Source organism: Notechis scutatus, chromosome Z (assembly GCF_049901735.1).
Source record: "Notechis scutatus isolate UNSWTSFEM ecotype Mainland chromosome Z, rNotScu1.2, whole genome shotgun sequence".
NCBI classification, from domain to species: Eukaryota; Metazoa; Chordata; class Lepidosauria; order Squamata; family Elapidae; genus Notechis; species Notechis scutatus.
In genome coordinates, this window is record NC_142025.1 from 76848829 (window position 1) to 76867660 (window position 18832).

Genomic DNA, 18832 nt, shown 5'->3' on the forward strand with positions numbered 1-18832 from the left:
CCCCCAAAAAATTGAATTTGGCAAATAATTTTTAAACCAACAAATTTGATAGCAATTGTCCAATATTTGAGAAGTTGCCACAAAGGGGACAACCTATTCTCCAAAGCACCTGAGGGCAAGAAATAACAAATGAAAACTTATCAAAGAGATCCAATCTAGCACTAAGGAGAAATTTCCTGCATTGAGAACCATTGGAAAGACTTGCTTCCAGAAGTTGTGGATGTTCCAATACTGGAGATTTTTAGGAAGAAATTGGATAGCCATTTGTCCCGAATGGTATATCCTCAATGGTTAAGGGTTGAACTAGATCTCCGGTGTCTCTTCTGACTCTGTAATTCTGTATTCTGTACTCTCTCTGACACAAAGGTGAATTAAAAAAAATCTTATAAGCAACCCTTAAAAGATTTAGAAGCACAAGAATTGCGAATGGCCTGGGACAATCTGACTGGACCACCTCTGAACAATGGTCACCCCAAATCTGTCCAGTATGCTATGCAAAGCTTGGTCTATCCAAGTGGAAGTGTTTGGTTTCCCATTAACAAATCATAAAAGACTAAGTGGTTCTTCAGAATAGTGAGAAGCATCTGAATAGTTTCTGAAAAACAAAGGATTTTGGTTTATTTACAATTAATAGGAAGGCAGATATTGTTGATAAATATGGTATATAAAATCATAGAATCATAGGGCTTCAAACCTCTGTGCAAGGCAGGAGTCCTTATACCATTCCAGACAAATAGATGTCCAATCTTTTCTTGAAAACCTGCCAGCTATTTTCTGTGTTATGCTGTGTTATCAGTCCTGGCAACCATTCATAGTGGCATTGGATATTTACAAATGGGAATGGATTTTCCAAAATGTATTAGGATATAAAGATTGGTAAGGAGAAGGGAGAGGTATGCACATACATACACAAGTATACAGGTATGTTTATACAGCTATACAGTATAAGGTATACAGTTTATACAGGTATACAGGTATATTGAAACAACTAAAATGTTGTGCAGAACTCCCAAACTCCCAGGCCTATTAATAAGAGGATTCAAGATTGAGGAAGACATATACCATCCATCCATCCAGTAAGGAAAATTTTATACACCTGAACACTACCACAAAATTTAGAATGTGCACCAAATAAATATATTAAAATGTGAAATAATGAACGCACCTAGTAGTATTGTCATCAGGGTTCCATCCTTACCATTCCCCGCCCCCAATGCAATACTAAAAACAAGTCATAAATCTCAGTTTGTAGAAACACATGTATAAAATTCAACAATTTTATTTGAACTCTGTTTAGAGCTGATACTTCAAAAAGCAGAAATGATTATTATATAATGTTCTTTACATATTGGATACATTTTCATATAAATTTTAAGAGAAAAAGAAAAACCATTTAAGGAAAAGAACAATTTTGATACTGTTGAATAACCAGGTACCATTGTTTGTCATTGCATCCTTGGATGTGCAATCTAAGAAACAAAGCTTGACAATTGTTATCACAACCATCTTCCAATAACTAGGAAGTTGTGCAGCAACTATGTCAGGGACTGATCTCTGCAAATAATCTTAATACTGCTGACAGACTGGTTAATTTTTTTCAGCCTGATGATTGTGCTTAGATTGGGGCAGGTTTGACATTTAAACCAGCTCTGAAAATACCACATCATTCAGCTACTAATGGCAGCTGCGACTGAACCATGGAGCAATACAGATTCTATATTAATTACCAACAGGAGAATTGGATGGACCTCCTCCCTTTTGAGGAGGTTGCTATAACTCAGTGCACAGTAGCACAGGGTTCATGCCATTTAAAGTGGCCATAGGACAAGATTTTTTAGCTATCCAGTGATAGGGTTGCCCACTTAAAGTGGTGAAAAAGCTTTAGATGAAGCTAGAGAAGCATACAAAAAACAGACTGATAAAAAGCACATCAAGCCAAAGAACTTTAAGGTGGGAAACAAAGTCTGTCTCTCTACCAAATTCCTACAATCTAGACAGCTATCAAAGAAATAGGGCCCAAAATATGTTGGACCTTTCCCCGTCAATATTATTAACCCATTAAATGTAAAACTTTAGCTGCCAAAAACACTCGGACATGTACCCCGGTACTTCATTATAACCTACTGAAACCAGAAATTATATCTTCCTTACATCCCAAATTGCAACCACTTCCCAACCCCATTTATTATTGAGAGAAAGCAGCACTTTGAAATTAAAGATATTTTGGATTCTCACGTCCAAAACTCAGTATTTGGAAGCCTGGAAAGACTTTCCCCCCTCAGAAACTGAATAGGTCAACTCCTAACATATTAAAGCCCCCAAACTGCTTAAAATATTCCATTACCCAAATACCCAGATAGGCTGCATTGAACTGAAAATTGAATGTTATCTTTCTCTCTTTTCCCTCTTTTTTTTCTTTTGCAGACTGTATCTGTTAAGAGAGGCAGAATGTCAGATCTGCCTGGCTCAGCTTGGGGGCCTCACAGGCATCCTGTCACAAGAAGAGGCTGAAGGATTATAGGGGGGTGGGGAAGATGAAAGGGGATGACAGGTAAGAAGGACCAGAACGGTTGGATCATGTACCAGCCAAGCACCCTGAGAAATATGCAGATTATCCTAACTCCTCAGAGTTCTCAAAACAGCTTGGCAAGCTCTGGTTGGCTGGAAACAAACTGGTCATGGAGGAAGGGATAATCTAAGGGCAAACCTACATCTTACTTTTGTACATCTTATTTTTGTATCTAGCAAGTGAGGTACTTTCAGAGCTGGCTACTGCAACCAATACTCTTAGTAAAAGAACCCTTTGTTTTCACAAAATGGAATGGAAGGCTTTTCTTTCTAAGGGTTTGGATTGGAGAAGGTTTGACACAGAGCTTTCAGGCAAAGAGGAAACAGCGTTGTATCCTTGGGACTGTTTGCTTTTTAAAAAAGATGGAGGCATTGTGCTTACAGAAACAAGACTTGTATTTATAGATTTGATTATGGTTAAAAATGTGGCATCTTGATATTACTCTTGAGAAAGAATTAACTTTGATAATGCCATTCGTGAACATGTGTTTCAACACTTTTGTGTTATGCTTTCAGTAACGTTTTATTCCTATTCTCAACAGTGTGTGTGAATGGGAGAGAGAAAGAGGGAGGGAGAGGAAAGGGGGAGAGAGGGGGAGGGAGGGGGGGGGAGAGAGAGAGAGAGAGAGACTTTTGTTTCCTTCTTACAACTGCAATTCTGACATCTTATGTCCACTATTTGCATCCAGTTTCCTTAGAGCCACTGGAAATATTTATGTTCAAATTGCTCATATCCTTCCTCATTTGCTTTTATGGCTGGATTGTATCACTGTGGTGCACAGAATGGAAATCATGCATACCATCAGCAATTGTGCAAATATACATTCACATATGGGATCACAATCATTACAAGTAACTTCTGTGGCCACTGGGTTATATACAAACATATGCTCTATAAGCAGACTGTAAAAATCATCACAATGCATACATAAATATAGCAATATTCTGGTCTGGAATATTTGGTCACATGATATGTTAGATTGTCAAATCAGAGTATGTCGTTTATCAAAATACGACTAAGTGAACCCAAAATAAGATCTCTCTCTCCCTTCTTTTTCTCATTTTAAAATTTATTTAAGATTTTTTTTAAAATAAAAACTTTAAAAATATTAGTAGAAATTCATTTCAGTATAAAACTATGACTTTTTAAATTGTTTCTTGAAACATAAAAAATATGCACATATTGTTCTCTAAAAAGTGTGGCTATTCTTAAAGCCAGAATATGAAATACTGTCTCCCCGCCTCAGGCATGGACAAAATGCTCTGTGTATTCATAAAACTAGATAATGATTTTATGTAAAGTGGTCTGGAAGAAATATCCCAGGCTAGACTCTTTCAGATTTTCTATGTAACTCCTATTTTTAAAAAAATGTTTGTGACAGACTTAAGTACATAGAAACCAAACATCTATACAACAGACCCAAAACTGTTTTATATTATAAATAATTTGTCACAAGCTAATAATGTATGTAATATTGCTGGTATTATGAGCTGGCCAAAGCAGACTCTGCTGCCAATGTGATGACTCGAAGCTCATCACAATGTATGGAGGTTTCAACCCGAAGTCCAACATCCAGAGGGCAGAATGTGTCTGATGAAGAATAAAGCTGTCCAGGATGAAACCTAGAGCATCCAGAAGTACATCAGTAAGATGGCACCTAAAGATGAGCTGTTGAAAGAAGGCCTGAGGCAGACATGGGAGGTAGATCAAGAAGACAAAATGCTACAGCAAGGCAAGACCCTGCATAGAACAGATAACTGATGTGGCAGACATTGAGAAATTCTACCAGTGGTGGAAAGGGCTGGACTAAGATAGTACTGAAGCACAAATCATTGCATGCACTAAGCACCATAACAGTAGCTTAGCAGGGGGTCTCTCCCACACTAAACAACTTCTGGTTATTTAGAGATACCCCAGAAATAGGCTAACAGATAATAGCAGGTGCAGCAGAAACAGCATACACTAAATGGCACAATCAAATAGCTAGCATTGTGCACAGGAAATCTGCATATTGTATGAGCTAGACCCTCCCAAGTCCAGATGGAATGAAGACAGAAGGTAATAAAGCCTTCATTTTTATATTACCATCATTAAAGGTGTTATACTTTTTATGCTAAAGTTCCTCATAAAATTTCTGAATCACATTATCCTTTTAAACATCCACCTAATTATCAATTTTTTTTAATTTTTTTAATTTTATTTATTTATTTTAATATATCATTTTTCTTACAATATATGCATTAGGCAAACCTCCTCTTCCTTTAAAGCATCAAAAATAAACTTGTTCCAATTTCCCACATACACTTTTCCATTATAATTTTGATGTCCAATCACTCTAATATTAAAGTGAAGAGAAGAAATCTAGGAATTTGTTAGGATTAAAGCAAAAATCACTGTAAAAGCAAATGTGTACTGAAAGTGAGACTTGCAACAAAGGATCTCTGAACAAAATAAAAGAACAATTTTATATAATAGCCTAAGAACCCACTGTTCACTACAAATGTGCCTCAAACAGTAGCTTGTGACTTCTGAACCGACTCGAGGGATAAAAACATTTTAAAAATGCCCCAAAGTGAGAATTTGCAAGAGAATTAGGAAGAGTCAGTGTACTCTTTTTTTGCCTAATAAATCCGCAAGTCTTTGTATCTTCCACTTCCCGTCCCTAATCCTATCCTACATTACTACTGAGAGACCCATACGATTTTTCTTATGCAAATTTCTGCTCTCACAACTTACGGATATAGATAATCAGAGTTGGAAGGGACCTTGTAGGTCATCTAGTCCAACGGGAGACCCTACACCATTTCTGACAAATGGCAGTCCAATCTCTTCTTGAAAGCCTCAACTTTACAAAATTCTAGCAAAAACTCCACATAAGAACCTGCCCAAAGAGGTGAATGCCCATTCTCCCACATTCTGTCCATCACAAGTTAAAAATCAGAAAAGCGTATTTCAATTTTCTTAACTTTAATGCTTTAGATTTTTTAAAATATTTGTTCAGAAATGGTATTCAGGGCCTTGCAAGTTTCCTATTCCCTTATTTGCTTAATCCCAGTTTGATGTTTAAATGGTCAGTTGATATTACTGAAATGTAAAATGCACCCTTTTCTTATTTTATAGATGGAATGTCACTGGAGGAACTGCTGAGGGCCACAAAGCTTTCATCTGAATATACGCTTTCTCCTTGCAAGTTCAACAGAGCAGTAAAATAGGAGGCTTTCAGTTCTTTGGGGAACCGATCATGACCTTTGATACAAAGTTTACAACAGCACTGGCAGGCTGTTCTGGATCATGCTCTGCAAACAGATGGCAAACGTTATCAGTTGCACTACCTTGTTTCCTTGCAACAAAGCCAAATACTCTGGAAAATGAAAGAAAAAACATCAAAGATGAGGCATGAAATACTGTACTTATTAAACAGTTCAAAATGTTCTGCAAGATAATATTTTCCCTATTGTATTTTAAGAGTTTTTTGGAATTTTTTAAACAGGGTTTCAACAGGAAAAACAATAAGGAACAAGCTTTTCTGGGAAACAGCTTGCTCCTCTCTACTAATCTTTCCCTCACCTGCACTGTCTGCCTGAGTGTGCACTTAAAATGGACTTTTAATTAACACAAAATAAAATTGAGGCATCATCTTATATAAGAAATTATTCAAAATACTGCATTAAGCCGATAAAAGTCTTAATGCACATATTTTGCAATTTTTATTTAAAAACATGAACATTCTGGAATGTAATCTGGTAATTTTAATTAAACTTCACTTTATTCTGTTTGGTCCAATTATGAAAACACTTCCTGGCCTATTATGTAAGGTCTAGACAAGAAAAAAATGTTGTGTTCCCGTCTGACAGCTTAACATCAACGGATTTCTGAACATATGCTTCCTTACCTGAGTATCTTTTCACGTCTACACAACTATCCATTGCTGGTTAATTGTGAACACATTGTTTAATATCTGAATGCTAAACTAAATGGAATGACAATAAGAGTCTAACACTGAGGCATGCTGATTCCATTGCCCTACTAAGAGATTAGATAAAATAACATTTTGCAGAGTGTAGCTTCAAGTATCACATATGATATCTGCGATTACTTCACAGGACAACTTGATATGCTCTCCAAATCTTTTAATTATTTAATCATTTATTTATTTATACACACACACACACACACAAAATTCCTTTAGAAGGTTCCTGAAGCTCTCATATGCAATGTTATCAAAAAATTACTAGATTCCATACATTCCACAAGTTAATATGGACACATAACAAATATTGACAGCTGTCAAAGATAAATATGAAAGTCTGCACAGTATTTTTTGCAATTTTGTTTGGTCCTAACATAAGCTTTGCCTGATTGCTTATTGAAGAGAAGTTGAAGGGAAACTTGGATATTATCTGTAAGATGCTACGTATTCATAGTTACTTACTTTGCTGACAGACCATCTTTAATCCATCTTATATAAAACAAAAAAGGGAGAAGAAATAAAAAAAAATTTGTTAGAAGGTTTTATGGTAGCTTTATGTAAGAGTATACAAACAATGAATTGAAAAAGCATTAATCATCCTTACTTTCTGTCTTGTGGATCCAAAGCACAAAAAATAACACTACTGACTGGATAATGCCTTCTGAAAAAAAGTCTGAAAGGAAGGAAGAGAAAATAAAATAGGCCTTAGACCTAAATTTATGACTGGAGATTCTAGACTGTATTTCAGACTCTTTATGTGGCACTGGAGAAAGGAAATATAAACATTTCTCTTGCCACAATATTATTCTAAAAAAAGAAGAAGCAACTAACAGTGGGAATTGTGTCTAGAGCAGTGGCTACACTGCAAGATGAAAGTAAGTAAGATGAAAATATCCCAGTGTAGCTGATAACCTAACATGAGAAGAGATAATAAGAACAGTTCAGTACCAAATACAGGTTACTGGTGATGACTCTGGCAGAAGAGGCATGCTCTGGATCCTGTCAGCCAAGGATCTGTGGCTAGTGGGGTCTGGAAGATCTTTTTTTTTTTTTTTTTGCCATGGATGAGATCTGCTGTGATCTTCTGAAAGGGTCTGAAAATCTGGCTCTTCCAACTGGCTTGGGGTCCTGATGGGGGGGTCCCATTCGGGGGGTTAGTTAATAGATTAGACTAAGATTTCACATTCACCCAATTTACACATTGGTTCTTTTATCAGGTTCATTGTTAATGTTAATGTTTTTAATTTTAATGCTTACAGTTTTAATATTTTTAAATTTTTAATTGTCTATATTGTTATTAATGATACTGCAAGTTTTAATATTTTTAAATTTTTAATTGTCTATATTGTTATTAATGATACTGCAAGACACGCAAAGCCACAATAGTGAGATAGATGGCATAAATAAATATATTACTTATATATAATAAATAAACAAATGTAAATAATCTCATTGTATGAATTGTAACCTTACTATATTGCATTGGTGGGAGTATAAGAAAATGGATACATAGTTCTTTTATCTAGCCATCTTTCATAATGAGTCCTGTTATTGTTTTTATTTACTGTCCTTCGCTCTCAAAGACTTAAATATGTATTTAATTCAATAAGTACAGAAAATTGTTCCAACCAAATTAAGAAATAGCAAAAAACCTCTGAGAAGTTTAATTAACAATAAATATATTCAAATTTATAAGCAATGTTAAATGTTTCTCTTTTGTACAGAGCTCCAAAAGAGTACAATATACACTGCTCAAAAAAATAAAGGGAACAGAAAAATAAAACATCCTAGATCTGAATGAATGTAATATTCTTATTAAATACTTTGTTCATTACATAGTTGAATGTGCTGACAACAAAATCACACAAAAATTATCAATGGAAAGCAAATTTAGCAACCCATGGAGGTCTGGATTTGGAGTTACACTCAAAATTAAAGTGGAAAAAAACACTACAGGCTGATCCAACTTTGATGTAATGTCCTTAAAACAAGTCAAAATGAAGCTCAGTAGTGTGTGTGGCCTCCACGTGCCTGTATGACCTCCCTACAATGCCTGGGCATGCTCCTAATGAGGTGGCGGATGGTCTCCTAAGGGATCTTCTCCCATACCTGGAGTAAAGCATCCCCCAACTCCTGGACATTCTGTGGTGCAATGTGGCGTTGGTGGATGGAGCGAGACATGATGTCCCAAATGTGCTCAATTGGATTCAGGTCTGGGGAACGGGTGGGCCAGTCCATAGCATCAATGCCTTCGTCTTTCAGGAACTGCTGACACACTCCAGCCACATGAGGTCTAGCATTGTCGTGCATTAGGAGGAACCCAGGGCCAACCGCACCAGTATATGGTCTCAGAAGGGGTCTGAGGATCTCATCTCGGTACCTAATGGCAGTCAGACTACCTCTGGAGAGCACATGGAGGGCTGTATGCCCCCCTAAAGAAATGCCACCCCACACCATTACTGACCCACTGCCAAAATGGTCATGCTGGAAGATGTTGCAGGCAGCAGAATGTTCTCCACGGTGTCTCCAGACCCTGTCACGTCTGTCACATGTGCTCAGTGTGAACCTGCTTTCATCTGTGAAGAGCACAGGGCACCAGTGGCGAATTTGCCAATCTTGGTGTTCTCTGGCAAATGCCAAACATCCTGCATGGTGTTAGGTTGTAAGCACAACCCCCACCTGTGCATGTCGGGCCCTCATACCACCCTCATGGAGTCTGTTTCTGACCGTTTGAGCAGCCACATGCACATTTGTGGCCCTCTGGAGGTCATTTTGCAGGGCTCTGGCAGTGCTCCTCCTGTCCCTCCTTGCACAAAGGCAGAGGTAGCGGTCCTGATGCTGGGTTGTTGCCCTCCTACAGCCTCCTCCATATTTCCTGATGTACTGGCCTGTCTTCTGGTAGCGCCTCCATGCTCTGGACACTACGCTGACAGACACAGAAAACCTTCTTGCCACAGCTCGCATTGATGTGCCATCCTGGATGAACTGCACTACCTGAGCCACTTGTGTGGGTTGTAGACTCCATCTCATGCTACCACTAGAATGAAAGCACTGCCAGCATTCAAAAGTGACCAAATCATCAGCCAGAAAGCATAGGAACTGAGAAGTGGTCTGTGGTCACCACCTGCAGAACCACTCCTTTATTGGGGATGTCTTGCTAACTGCCTATGCTTTCCACCTCTTGTCTATTCCATTTGCACAACAGCATGTGAAATTGATTGTCAATCAGTGTTGCTACCTAAGTGGACAGTTTGATTTCACAGAAGTATGATTGACTTGGAGTTACATTGTGTTGTTTAAGTGTTCCCTTTATTTTTTTGAGCAGTGTATATTTTTGTGACTGTTAAGACCATGAATGACTTTGTTTCTGTTTTGTCCCCCATTTTTGCCTGTTTAAGAACTGTTGTCCTGTGTTGAACAAATCACTCTGATATTGTTCTGTCCTAAGAGGTGAGCAGCTACAGGCACTGCACTGTCTCTTGTACAGGCTAGAAAGCTTCCTTCACCTTGAATTTGAATGGATGTTTGGCATCTTTGTGCTCAGAAAACTAATTGTTCAGAAGCAATATTGCAAGAGTGCCAATTGAAGAATTAGTACTCTTACCATCAACAGTAGAGCAGTAATAGTGGAAGAAAAAAAATTATTCACACTTCTGGGTTATTGAATAGAGGAGGTAGAGGCACTAAAACTACCCTGTGTTCCTGCAATGTCCACTTTTCTAGTATTGGTGAAGGCACACAACTGAGCAAGAAGCTTCATCACAGAAGCAATACTATTAGGGATCATTCTGAAGTGACACATTTACATGCATGCAACAGCACTTTCAAAAACTTCAAAGTTTTCCAAATGAAAAACTTCACAGTATTCCTCTGAATTTGTGTACAAATATAATTAAGTGCACATTATTATAATTATACAAAGAAATGACCCCAAAAAGCAGAAATGTATTAATTTTAATTAAGCAAACAGCACAACACAGAAAAAACAAATCATAGTACTGGACAGAATTTTGCTTTCTATACTTACTTCCTCTGATTGTCTGTCAGTGTGATACCTTGTGAAGACACTTTGAAATGCACTACAGTAGAGGTGGGAGGAGGCTCTTGAACTAAAGTTAAGGTCAAAGCCTTCTGCACAGCTTGATGACCTGTTAGAGATTCCATTTCAACAGAATTCAGGTAGCAAACGTTGCAGGCTATAAAACAAAGCAAAAGCAAATGATGAACAAAGCTACAAATAGAATAATTTGATCCTGATTAAGAAATTTAATTTCTAAAAATATTGAAGTGGTAATGCAGAGGGAAAGTGGAGGTAAGAATTTCCCCTCAGTTTTTAAAAAAACATTTTGAGAAAAAGTGAAATTTGTGTAATATTTATTTCTATATCACCTTTCTTTAATCTAAGTTCACTTTGCTGTTTATCAAACTTTAAAAATGATAGACAGACAGACAGATAATGTACATATTTATGTGATTAGTCATATAATCTTTCTTTAAAAATTTATTAATATTAAAATAAATTTTGGGCAATTAAAACCAGGTTAGACAATAACTGCATTTCTAAATTGAATTCATTTTAAAATACATATTACAAATGGAATTTGAAATGGAATTTTAAAATCTATATGATTTTAATGAATCTCAGAATTTTAGCCATAGGAAACAGGCAATAGCAAATCACTTTCAAAACCTTGGCAAGAAAATTCAGGAGGAGTCAACATTGACAATACAGAGGCATCAAAAAATATTTTTTTAAGGAAAAAAATTATAAAATTGGAAGAAAATTAAGTTAAAGACAGAAGGAAGTAATTAATGTAATGATTTGATATATAAATTTAGGCTATATCTCTATTTGCATAATCAGATAAATATACCTAAATGTTGTCTTTTTTCTATTTTTATCATATTAATGTCACCAATTTGTTCACAACGAAGTATTCATATTTTTCAGTTTTAATGTTAAAATAGTGTTTTCCTAACCACAACAGTTCAAGAAATGCAAATTCTGACACACTATGCTGTTCTCAAGTGACATTAGTGATTTATTGGCCAGAGAAGGGCAAAAGTATGCCCACTCTCTCCAGACCTGGTCTCTTTCTTTCAGGACCTTCTATGTGGTGCCTATGAAGCTTGAATGAGCTATTAATATAGCCAACTGAAGTTTAATGCACATGAAAAGTTCTTCTGATGACAGCATTAAAAGATTAGAACCTACTTACGAACCTGCTCCTTGTTTCAAAAGCTCTGCAGCTGAATTTACAGAGGTTTGTGTGGAGGCTTCAGAAATCTCATCCAGAGGGTCTACAAACAGAAATTACAGACGTTTTCAAAATGACTTGGATTGAAAACTCAATCCAAGTACAGTTGTTAATAATTTCCATCAGCTTTTAAGACCACATATTCCTTATGCTGTATATAACAGTACTGAGAGAGTTGTGAACATGGTGTAATGAGAGCGATTTAAAACACCAATTATTTCTATAGGCTAAGCTCATAACTTGTTATATTTGGCATCAATGAAGGTTATTTTCTAATTATGTTTCCTGTCATCTGCTGACAAGAGTTTGATTCTCACCGGATTAAAGTTGACTCAGCCTTCTGAGGTTGATAAAATGAGGACCCAGATTGTTAGGGGCAGTATGCTGATTCTATAAGCTGCTTAGAGAGGGCTGTAAAGCGCTATGAAGTAATATATAAGGCTAAGTGCTATTGCTATCTACATCAATTGTTGCACTATTTTCCTGCTTTCTGTGTACCCTTGTTGGCTGTTAATTTATTTAATCTATTGAATGCTTTTAATAGTTATAGAGATGCTATAATAGAATGGAATGGAGTAGAACAGAACAGAATTCTTTATTGGCCAAGTGTGACTGGACACACAAGGAATTTGTCTTTGATAGATCTCAGTGAACATAAAAGAAAAAATAAAATACATTAATCAAGAATCATAAGATACAACACTTAGTGATAATCATAGGTTACTAATAAGCAATCAAATCATACTAGGTAACAAATAAACCAATATAAATTGTAGAGATACAAGCAACATGGTTATAGTTATTAGTTGGAAGAGATAGGTAATAGGAAGGATGAGAATAATAGTAATACAGTCTTACTAAATAGTTTGAGTATTATGGGAATTAGTTTATTTATATTTATTTATTTATTTATTTATTTTTGTTAATTGCTTACAAGATAATAGGTATAAGTAAAAAAAACATACGTATGAATACATGGATACATATAAGAAAAATAAAAAAATAAAAGAAACAATAGGACAGGGGCGGTAGGCACATTGGTGCGCTTATGCACGCCCCCTACAGACCTCTTAGGGAAGGGATGAGGTCAATAGTAGAAAGTCTAAGGTTAAAGTTTTTGGGGTTTGGGGAAGAAACCACAGAGTCAGGTAGAGTATTCCAGACAATGACCACTCTGTTGCTGAAATCGTATTTCCTGCAATCAAGTTTGGTGCGATTAACCTTGAATTTGTATCTGTCGTTTGCTTCTTGTGTTGTTATGGTTGAAGCTGAAGTATTCATTGACAGGTAGGACATTGCAATGTATGATTTTATATACTATACTTAGATCGGACCGAAGGCGGCGTAGTTCTAGTTTTTTAGGTCTAGAATTTCAAGTCTGGTGGCATAAAGTATTCTGCAACGAGTAGAGGAGTAGAGAACTTTTCTTGTGAAATATTTCTGGACTTTCTCAACTGTGTTAATATCAGATATATAATGTGGGTTCCAGACTGAAAAGCTGTATTTGAGTATTGGTCTAGCAAATGTTTTGTATGCTCTGTCCAGTTATTAGTGTAATATTACCAGAGAAAAAGCTACGTAAGATTAGGTTAACAACTCTTTTGGCTATGTAGTAATAGTGGGCTCTAGCACTTAGATCATTAGAGATGAGTACTCCAAGATCCTTGACAGAGTTTGGATCATCAACAAGGACTTGACTATTCAGCCTGTATTTTATTTTCTGATTTATTTATTTTTTGCCAATTTATAGGACAGAGCATTTATTTGTTGAGATTTGAAGTTGCCATTTGTTTGACCATTCTGATACATAGTCAAGGTCTTTTTGATGGGTAGCAGTATTGTCTGTGGTGTTGAATTGCTTTACATCATCAGCGAAGAGAACACAGTTGCTCTTAATATGATCACAGAGGTCATTTAGGTAGAGTATGGAAAGAGTTGGTCCTAGAACACTGCCTTGGGGGACACCACTGTTGACAGGTACAGAATTTGATAGGACGCTCCCAATTTTGACCATTTGTTGTCTGTTTGACAGGAATGCTTCTATCCAGTTATGCAGGTGTCCAGAGATACCGTAAAATTTTAGTTTTAAGAGTAGTTTGTCATGTACCACGGAATCAAATTAGAAGTCTATGTAGATTGCGTCTATTGCTTTGCCCTGATCGAGTTGTGTAGTCCAGATGTTTTTGCAGTGTAAGAAGTTGCAGATTACATGATAGTTTTTTCCTGAAACGAAATTGTTTATTAGAGAGTAGGTTGTTTGTCTCTAAGTGCAGGATAATGGATTGATTAATAATTGATTCCATGACTTTACAGGTGACGCAGCATAGAGATTGGTCTGTAATTTTCAACTAGGCTGGGGTCTCCCTTTTTGAAGATGGGGATGACCGTGGCTTGTGACCATAGTTTTGGCAAGAAGCTGGTCCTGAAAGATTTTTCAAAGATTATGCTTAGAGGTTCGGCTATGGCAATGGATAGCTTTTTTAAGAAGTAGGCACATATTCTGTCCAGTCCAATTGATAGAGATGGTTTTAGATTGCATAGTGCTTTTTCAACATTGTCTTCTATAAAATCGATATGTATTAGATCATTGTAGTTGTCTGTGGTTCAATTAGGAAATACTGGGCATGATCCATTGCTGTTTACAAATACTGAGCCAAATAAGGTGTTAAAGAGGTTGGCTTTAATAGTGTCGTCGTTGCAGTCTTTACCATTAGGTCCTTTCAGGAGTGGGATGGACATTGAGTCTTTTAGTTTGTTGTTTACAAAATTGTAGAAAGCACAGGTGGAATTGGTGCATAGGTTTTCCTCTTGTTTAATGTGATAATTGGTGCATTCAGTCTTTATCTGGTGGCATAAATTTTTGTATCAGCTTTTGAAGCTGGCAACGTGACCAGATTTGTTTTTCCGCCAAAGTGATTTCTTTTTGGATGGAAGCTTCCTTATTGTTATGTGTAATTTGTTTTTTCTGGTTTTGGGAGTTGTTATTGGTACATGTAGTTTGATGACTCTTTTGACTTCAAGTACAAATATGTTGTTATGGTCTTCTACAGTATTGCATCCAGTGAATAGAAATTGCCAATCAAGGGAAGAGAGATCATTGATTATAAGATCATAGTTGCCTTTTTTGAAGTTATAATTGGGAATTCCGTCGTTGTGATTATTTTTGTGTGGACATATGTTGAGACAAAAGTCAATCATGTTGTAGTCACTGTTGGAAAAGGGTTCTTTAATTTGTATTCCGTAAATTGAATTCAAACTATTGCAGAAGATGAGATCGAGGCAGTTGTTAAGTCTAGTGTTGTTGGTTACTAGTTGTTCTAGTCCCAAATTTGTTACTGCATTGTAGAAGGTTGCATGTGTGGGTTCAGTTGTACATTCGTTAAGGGTCTAGTTAATATGAGGAAGATTGAAGTCACCAAGAAAGATAACAGCGTTTGGGCAGGATACTGTCCATGTTAGTAGTGTATTTAGCTTGTTTGCATGTTCAATGTCATAATCAGGGGCTCTGTAACATAGTAAGAACCGAAATGTGATATTTAAGGACAGTTCACAGACGATGGTCTCAGGAATAGCAAGCTCCTGGGTAACTTGGATGTTTTTTAGATGTAGGGACTTTTTATAGAAGATAGCAACACCACCTCCTCTACGGATTTCACGATCTGATCAATAAACATGATAGTCTATTACTGTGGCAATGGAGTCAGGGAGAGATGCATTGAGCCATGTTTCACAGACAAACATGTCAAATTCAGCCGTATTTAGTAAGAGGAGAAATTCAGGTATTTTATTTACAAGGCTTCTTGCATTGAGTAGCTTGCTTTTAAGGCCAGTTGTGGTTCAAATAGAGGTAGTTAGGGGCATGCTTTCCTAGTTTTGAGTGATGTTAGATTGGATAGGGTGGAGTTGGATGCGGAGTTGTGGGTTATGTGACTTTCTTTTGATGTAATCAGCACTGCAGTCAATGTATATAGGTCCTTTTCTCCATTGTCTAGATGGTTTTTGAGGTCTGCGCGCAGTTCACAGGAGCGGATTCTTTGCAGTATGGATAAGTCTGGTCTTGAGCAAAGTTTTTTGTGGTTGGGACTGGTTTTTGCAATGGCGTTTATTGTATAAATGAATATGTATTTGCTGGACTCATTTTTGCATACAACTCTACAAAATCTTGGGACCACAGTGCCGTCATTGTATTTGAACTCAGGGTCATCTCTGGTTATTTCAATGATATCTTTAGGAGAGATGTTTGTTGTATTTGAGTTGCTTATGATATTACGAACTTTGGTGATGTCATCTGATTCATTGGTGTCTTCGAGACCAAATAAGATGGCATTTGGACGTTTCTGTTCACGTTCCATGATGTCTTTGATGAGTAGGGGAATATTATTTGTGGAATTATTTGATGGGATAGTAATTGTTTGAGGCTATGGTTATTTTTGGTTGTAGTTGTGATTGTAGTTGAGGTAGTGGTTGTGGTTGTTGTGGGATCTGATTTTAAGCTGATACCTACAAGAGAGATTAGGCTTGCTTGTATAGTTGTTTCAAAACGTGTTGCTAAGTATTCTTCTATTGAGTGAATGAATGATTCTATGCTTTCAACTCTGTCAGGTAGGGTACTCAGTTTGTTTAGCTTTGGAGAACATGATGGACATAGATAAAAGAATGTATCTGAATTTTTAACCATATTAGCTAGGCTTTTATTTGCATTTAAGCAGGCAGGGTGGGTTAGATTGTCGTATAGGCAGCATTTGATGTAAATTTCGCTTTCATTGATGGTTTCAAGACATCTGAAATATGTGCAGGAGTCTGGGAGGTCATTGGTAGAGATATTTTTGTTTTGGTTTGGTTTGGAGTTTTTGGCTGGCATGGTCAATGGCAATAGTACACTAAACAATTACAATAGCTAGTTAATGTGATAGGTAGACAGTTACTTAATGAATGTTGGTAATTAATAAATGTTAATTGATGTTAGAGAACAATTCAAAAGTAAGGTTACTTATTACTAAAAATCAATCAATCAATTATTCAAATCACTCTAATCAAACAATTTTGCTAAGCAACAAACAGCCTAATTAATTACATTAATCACTAAACACACTGGTCAATTAAATTCACTTAATCACTGATTTTACTAATCAGATATTCAGTAATCACACTATATGCACTAAACATTCAATCACACTAATCAGTAAAAACAATAAATCAATTAATCATTTGATAAAAATTAGCAGAGTGTTTAGCAGAGTGATCATATTCAGGGAAAAACTGTCCTTGTGCCTAGTTGTTCTGGTGTGCAGTACCCTATAGCGTCATTTTATTGTGCTTTACATTATTGATGGTGAAAAAAAGCTCCTAAATAAAATAAATAATAATTACCATGTGCCAAAATGATGTTACTCAAACTATTTAATTGAACATCAGATGTGCAATGAGAAATCACATTGTTATAAAACATCATGTTGAATCTCATATTTATTAAATACAACCATTGTTGATTCACTATTAGCTACAATGAAGCTGTTCTGAAAAACTATTAACAGCATATGTTAATATAATTATTATATATATTATCTCATATTTATATTTTAAATTATATGTTTAAATTATATAAATATAACTTATATTGATGTATTTATTCTCATTATTTCTTTGTCATTGTTTATTTTATTCTTCTGTTGTTTTACTTCTGTACTGTTTACATGCCTTTTATTTTTTCTTCCTTTTTATTATTTTAAGCTGCCTTGAGTAGCCTCACTGTGAGATATGCAACAAAATAACAACAACATTATCCGAATATCCTGACTTTGTAAAAAAATATCTTACTTGGAACTGCCTATATAATCAGATGTTAACTTAATAGCTCTTAGGTCCTTGGTTAAGACTTAGTTCAAGTCCCAGTTTTCAAGTTTTTACCAGTCCCAGACTGTGAATCAAATTGAAGATAATAATACATCAAGAAGTTGCAGCTTCCTGCTATAGTGCCAGTGGAGCTGCAAAAGACTGCGCTACTCGGAACATACATTTTAAGAAGTTACGCCTCTTCCTGCCAAGATAGCACCAACAACTGCAACCTTGGTGAAATGATCTCTGATAGTTTTTCTGTTTTTTATTATTCTCTGTGATTATCTACGGGTTTCTTACTCAAGAAACTAACTACTAAACATCAAGCAATGTTTCTTTGATGGGCAACTATCTGTGACTTCACTCCCCCCACCCCGGTCTTTACAAATGCAAAAGAGTTTCCAATACAGGAAGCTCTGAACAATTGTTCCTCTGAACAATGAATAAACCAAACAAATGGAGATGAAAAAGCCGGGTGAGCAGGAATTTTGAATAGACTAAGGAAAAGTGGGATAAAAATCCCTCTCCCTTCACTCTTTCTAACTAATTTACGTTCACTTGCTAATAAGATGGATGAAATACTTCTTTTAAATAGATGCAATTCTGATTTTTACAACAGCAGTTCTCTACTTCACTGAAACCTGGCTAAATAAGTCAATTGATGATAGTAGCCTGCTTATCCCAGGATTTTAATTACAAACAGCAGACAGAACAGAAGAAACATCTGGTAAAAAGAAGAGAGGTTTATGTTTATATATTAACAGCTGCTGATCCAGAAATATAACTATACTAAAGAAATTCTGTGAGACATTAATTGCAAACCATTCTATTCTCCATGAGAGTTCTCCTCATTTCTCCTTATTGCTGTGTATGTTTCTCCACAAGCTTGTATAAACAATGCATTCCGAACTCTAGCTGATCAGATTATGTGGGCTGAAGTTAAATACCCAGATTCATTTCAAATTATTTTAGGATATTTCAATAAAGCAAACCTAAGGAAAGAGCTACCAAAATATTTTCAGCAAGTCAATTGTCTCACTAGGCAATAATACTTTAGATCATTGCTAGACAACATTAAAAGATGCTTATCGGTCTTTACCACGAGTAGCTGTGGGACACTCTGATCATTGTATGATTAACCTTGTACCAGCTTACAGACAAAGACTTAAAACCATGAAACCAACAATTAAATCAGTGAAG

General features: G+C 36.1%; 1 protein-coding gene across 4 annotated transcripts in view; it reads right to left on the reverse strand.

Annotated features, from left to right (window-relative positions):
• Positions 1–1263: 1263 nt before the first annotated feature.
• TNS3 (tensin 3) overlaps positions 1264–18832 on the reverse strand; it is a 172581-nt gene continuing 155012 nt past the window's right edge. For 3 of the 4 annotated variants that reach the window (XM_087946442.1, XM_087946441.1, XM_087946440.1), the window contains 5 exons: positions 11763–11840; positions 10567–10735; positions 7144–7212; positions 7002–7028; positions 1264–5930 (listed from right to left, as the gene is read on the reverse strand). In XM_087946442.1, coding sequence (XP_087802568.1) covers positions 5789–5930; positions 7002–7028; positions 7144–7212; positions 10567–10735; positions 11763–11840 — 485 coding nt within the window. In that variant the 3' untranslated portion in view covers positions 1264–5788. The remainder of the gene's footprint in view (positions 5931–7001; positions 7029–7143; positions 7213–10566; positions 10736–11762; positions 11841–18832) is intronic. The other variant, XM_087946443.1, reaches the window with a different exon arrangement.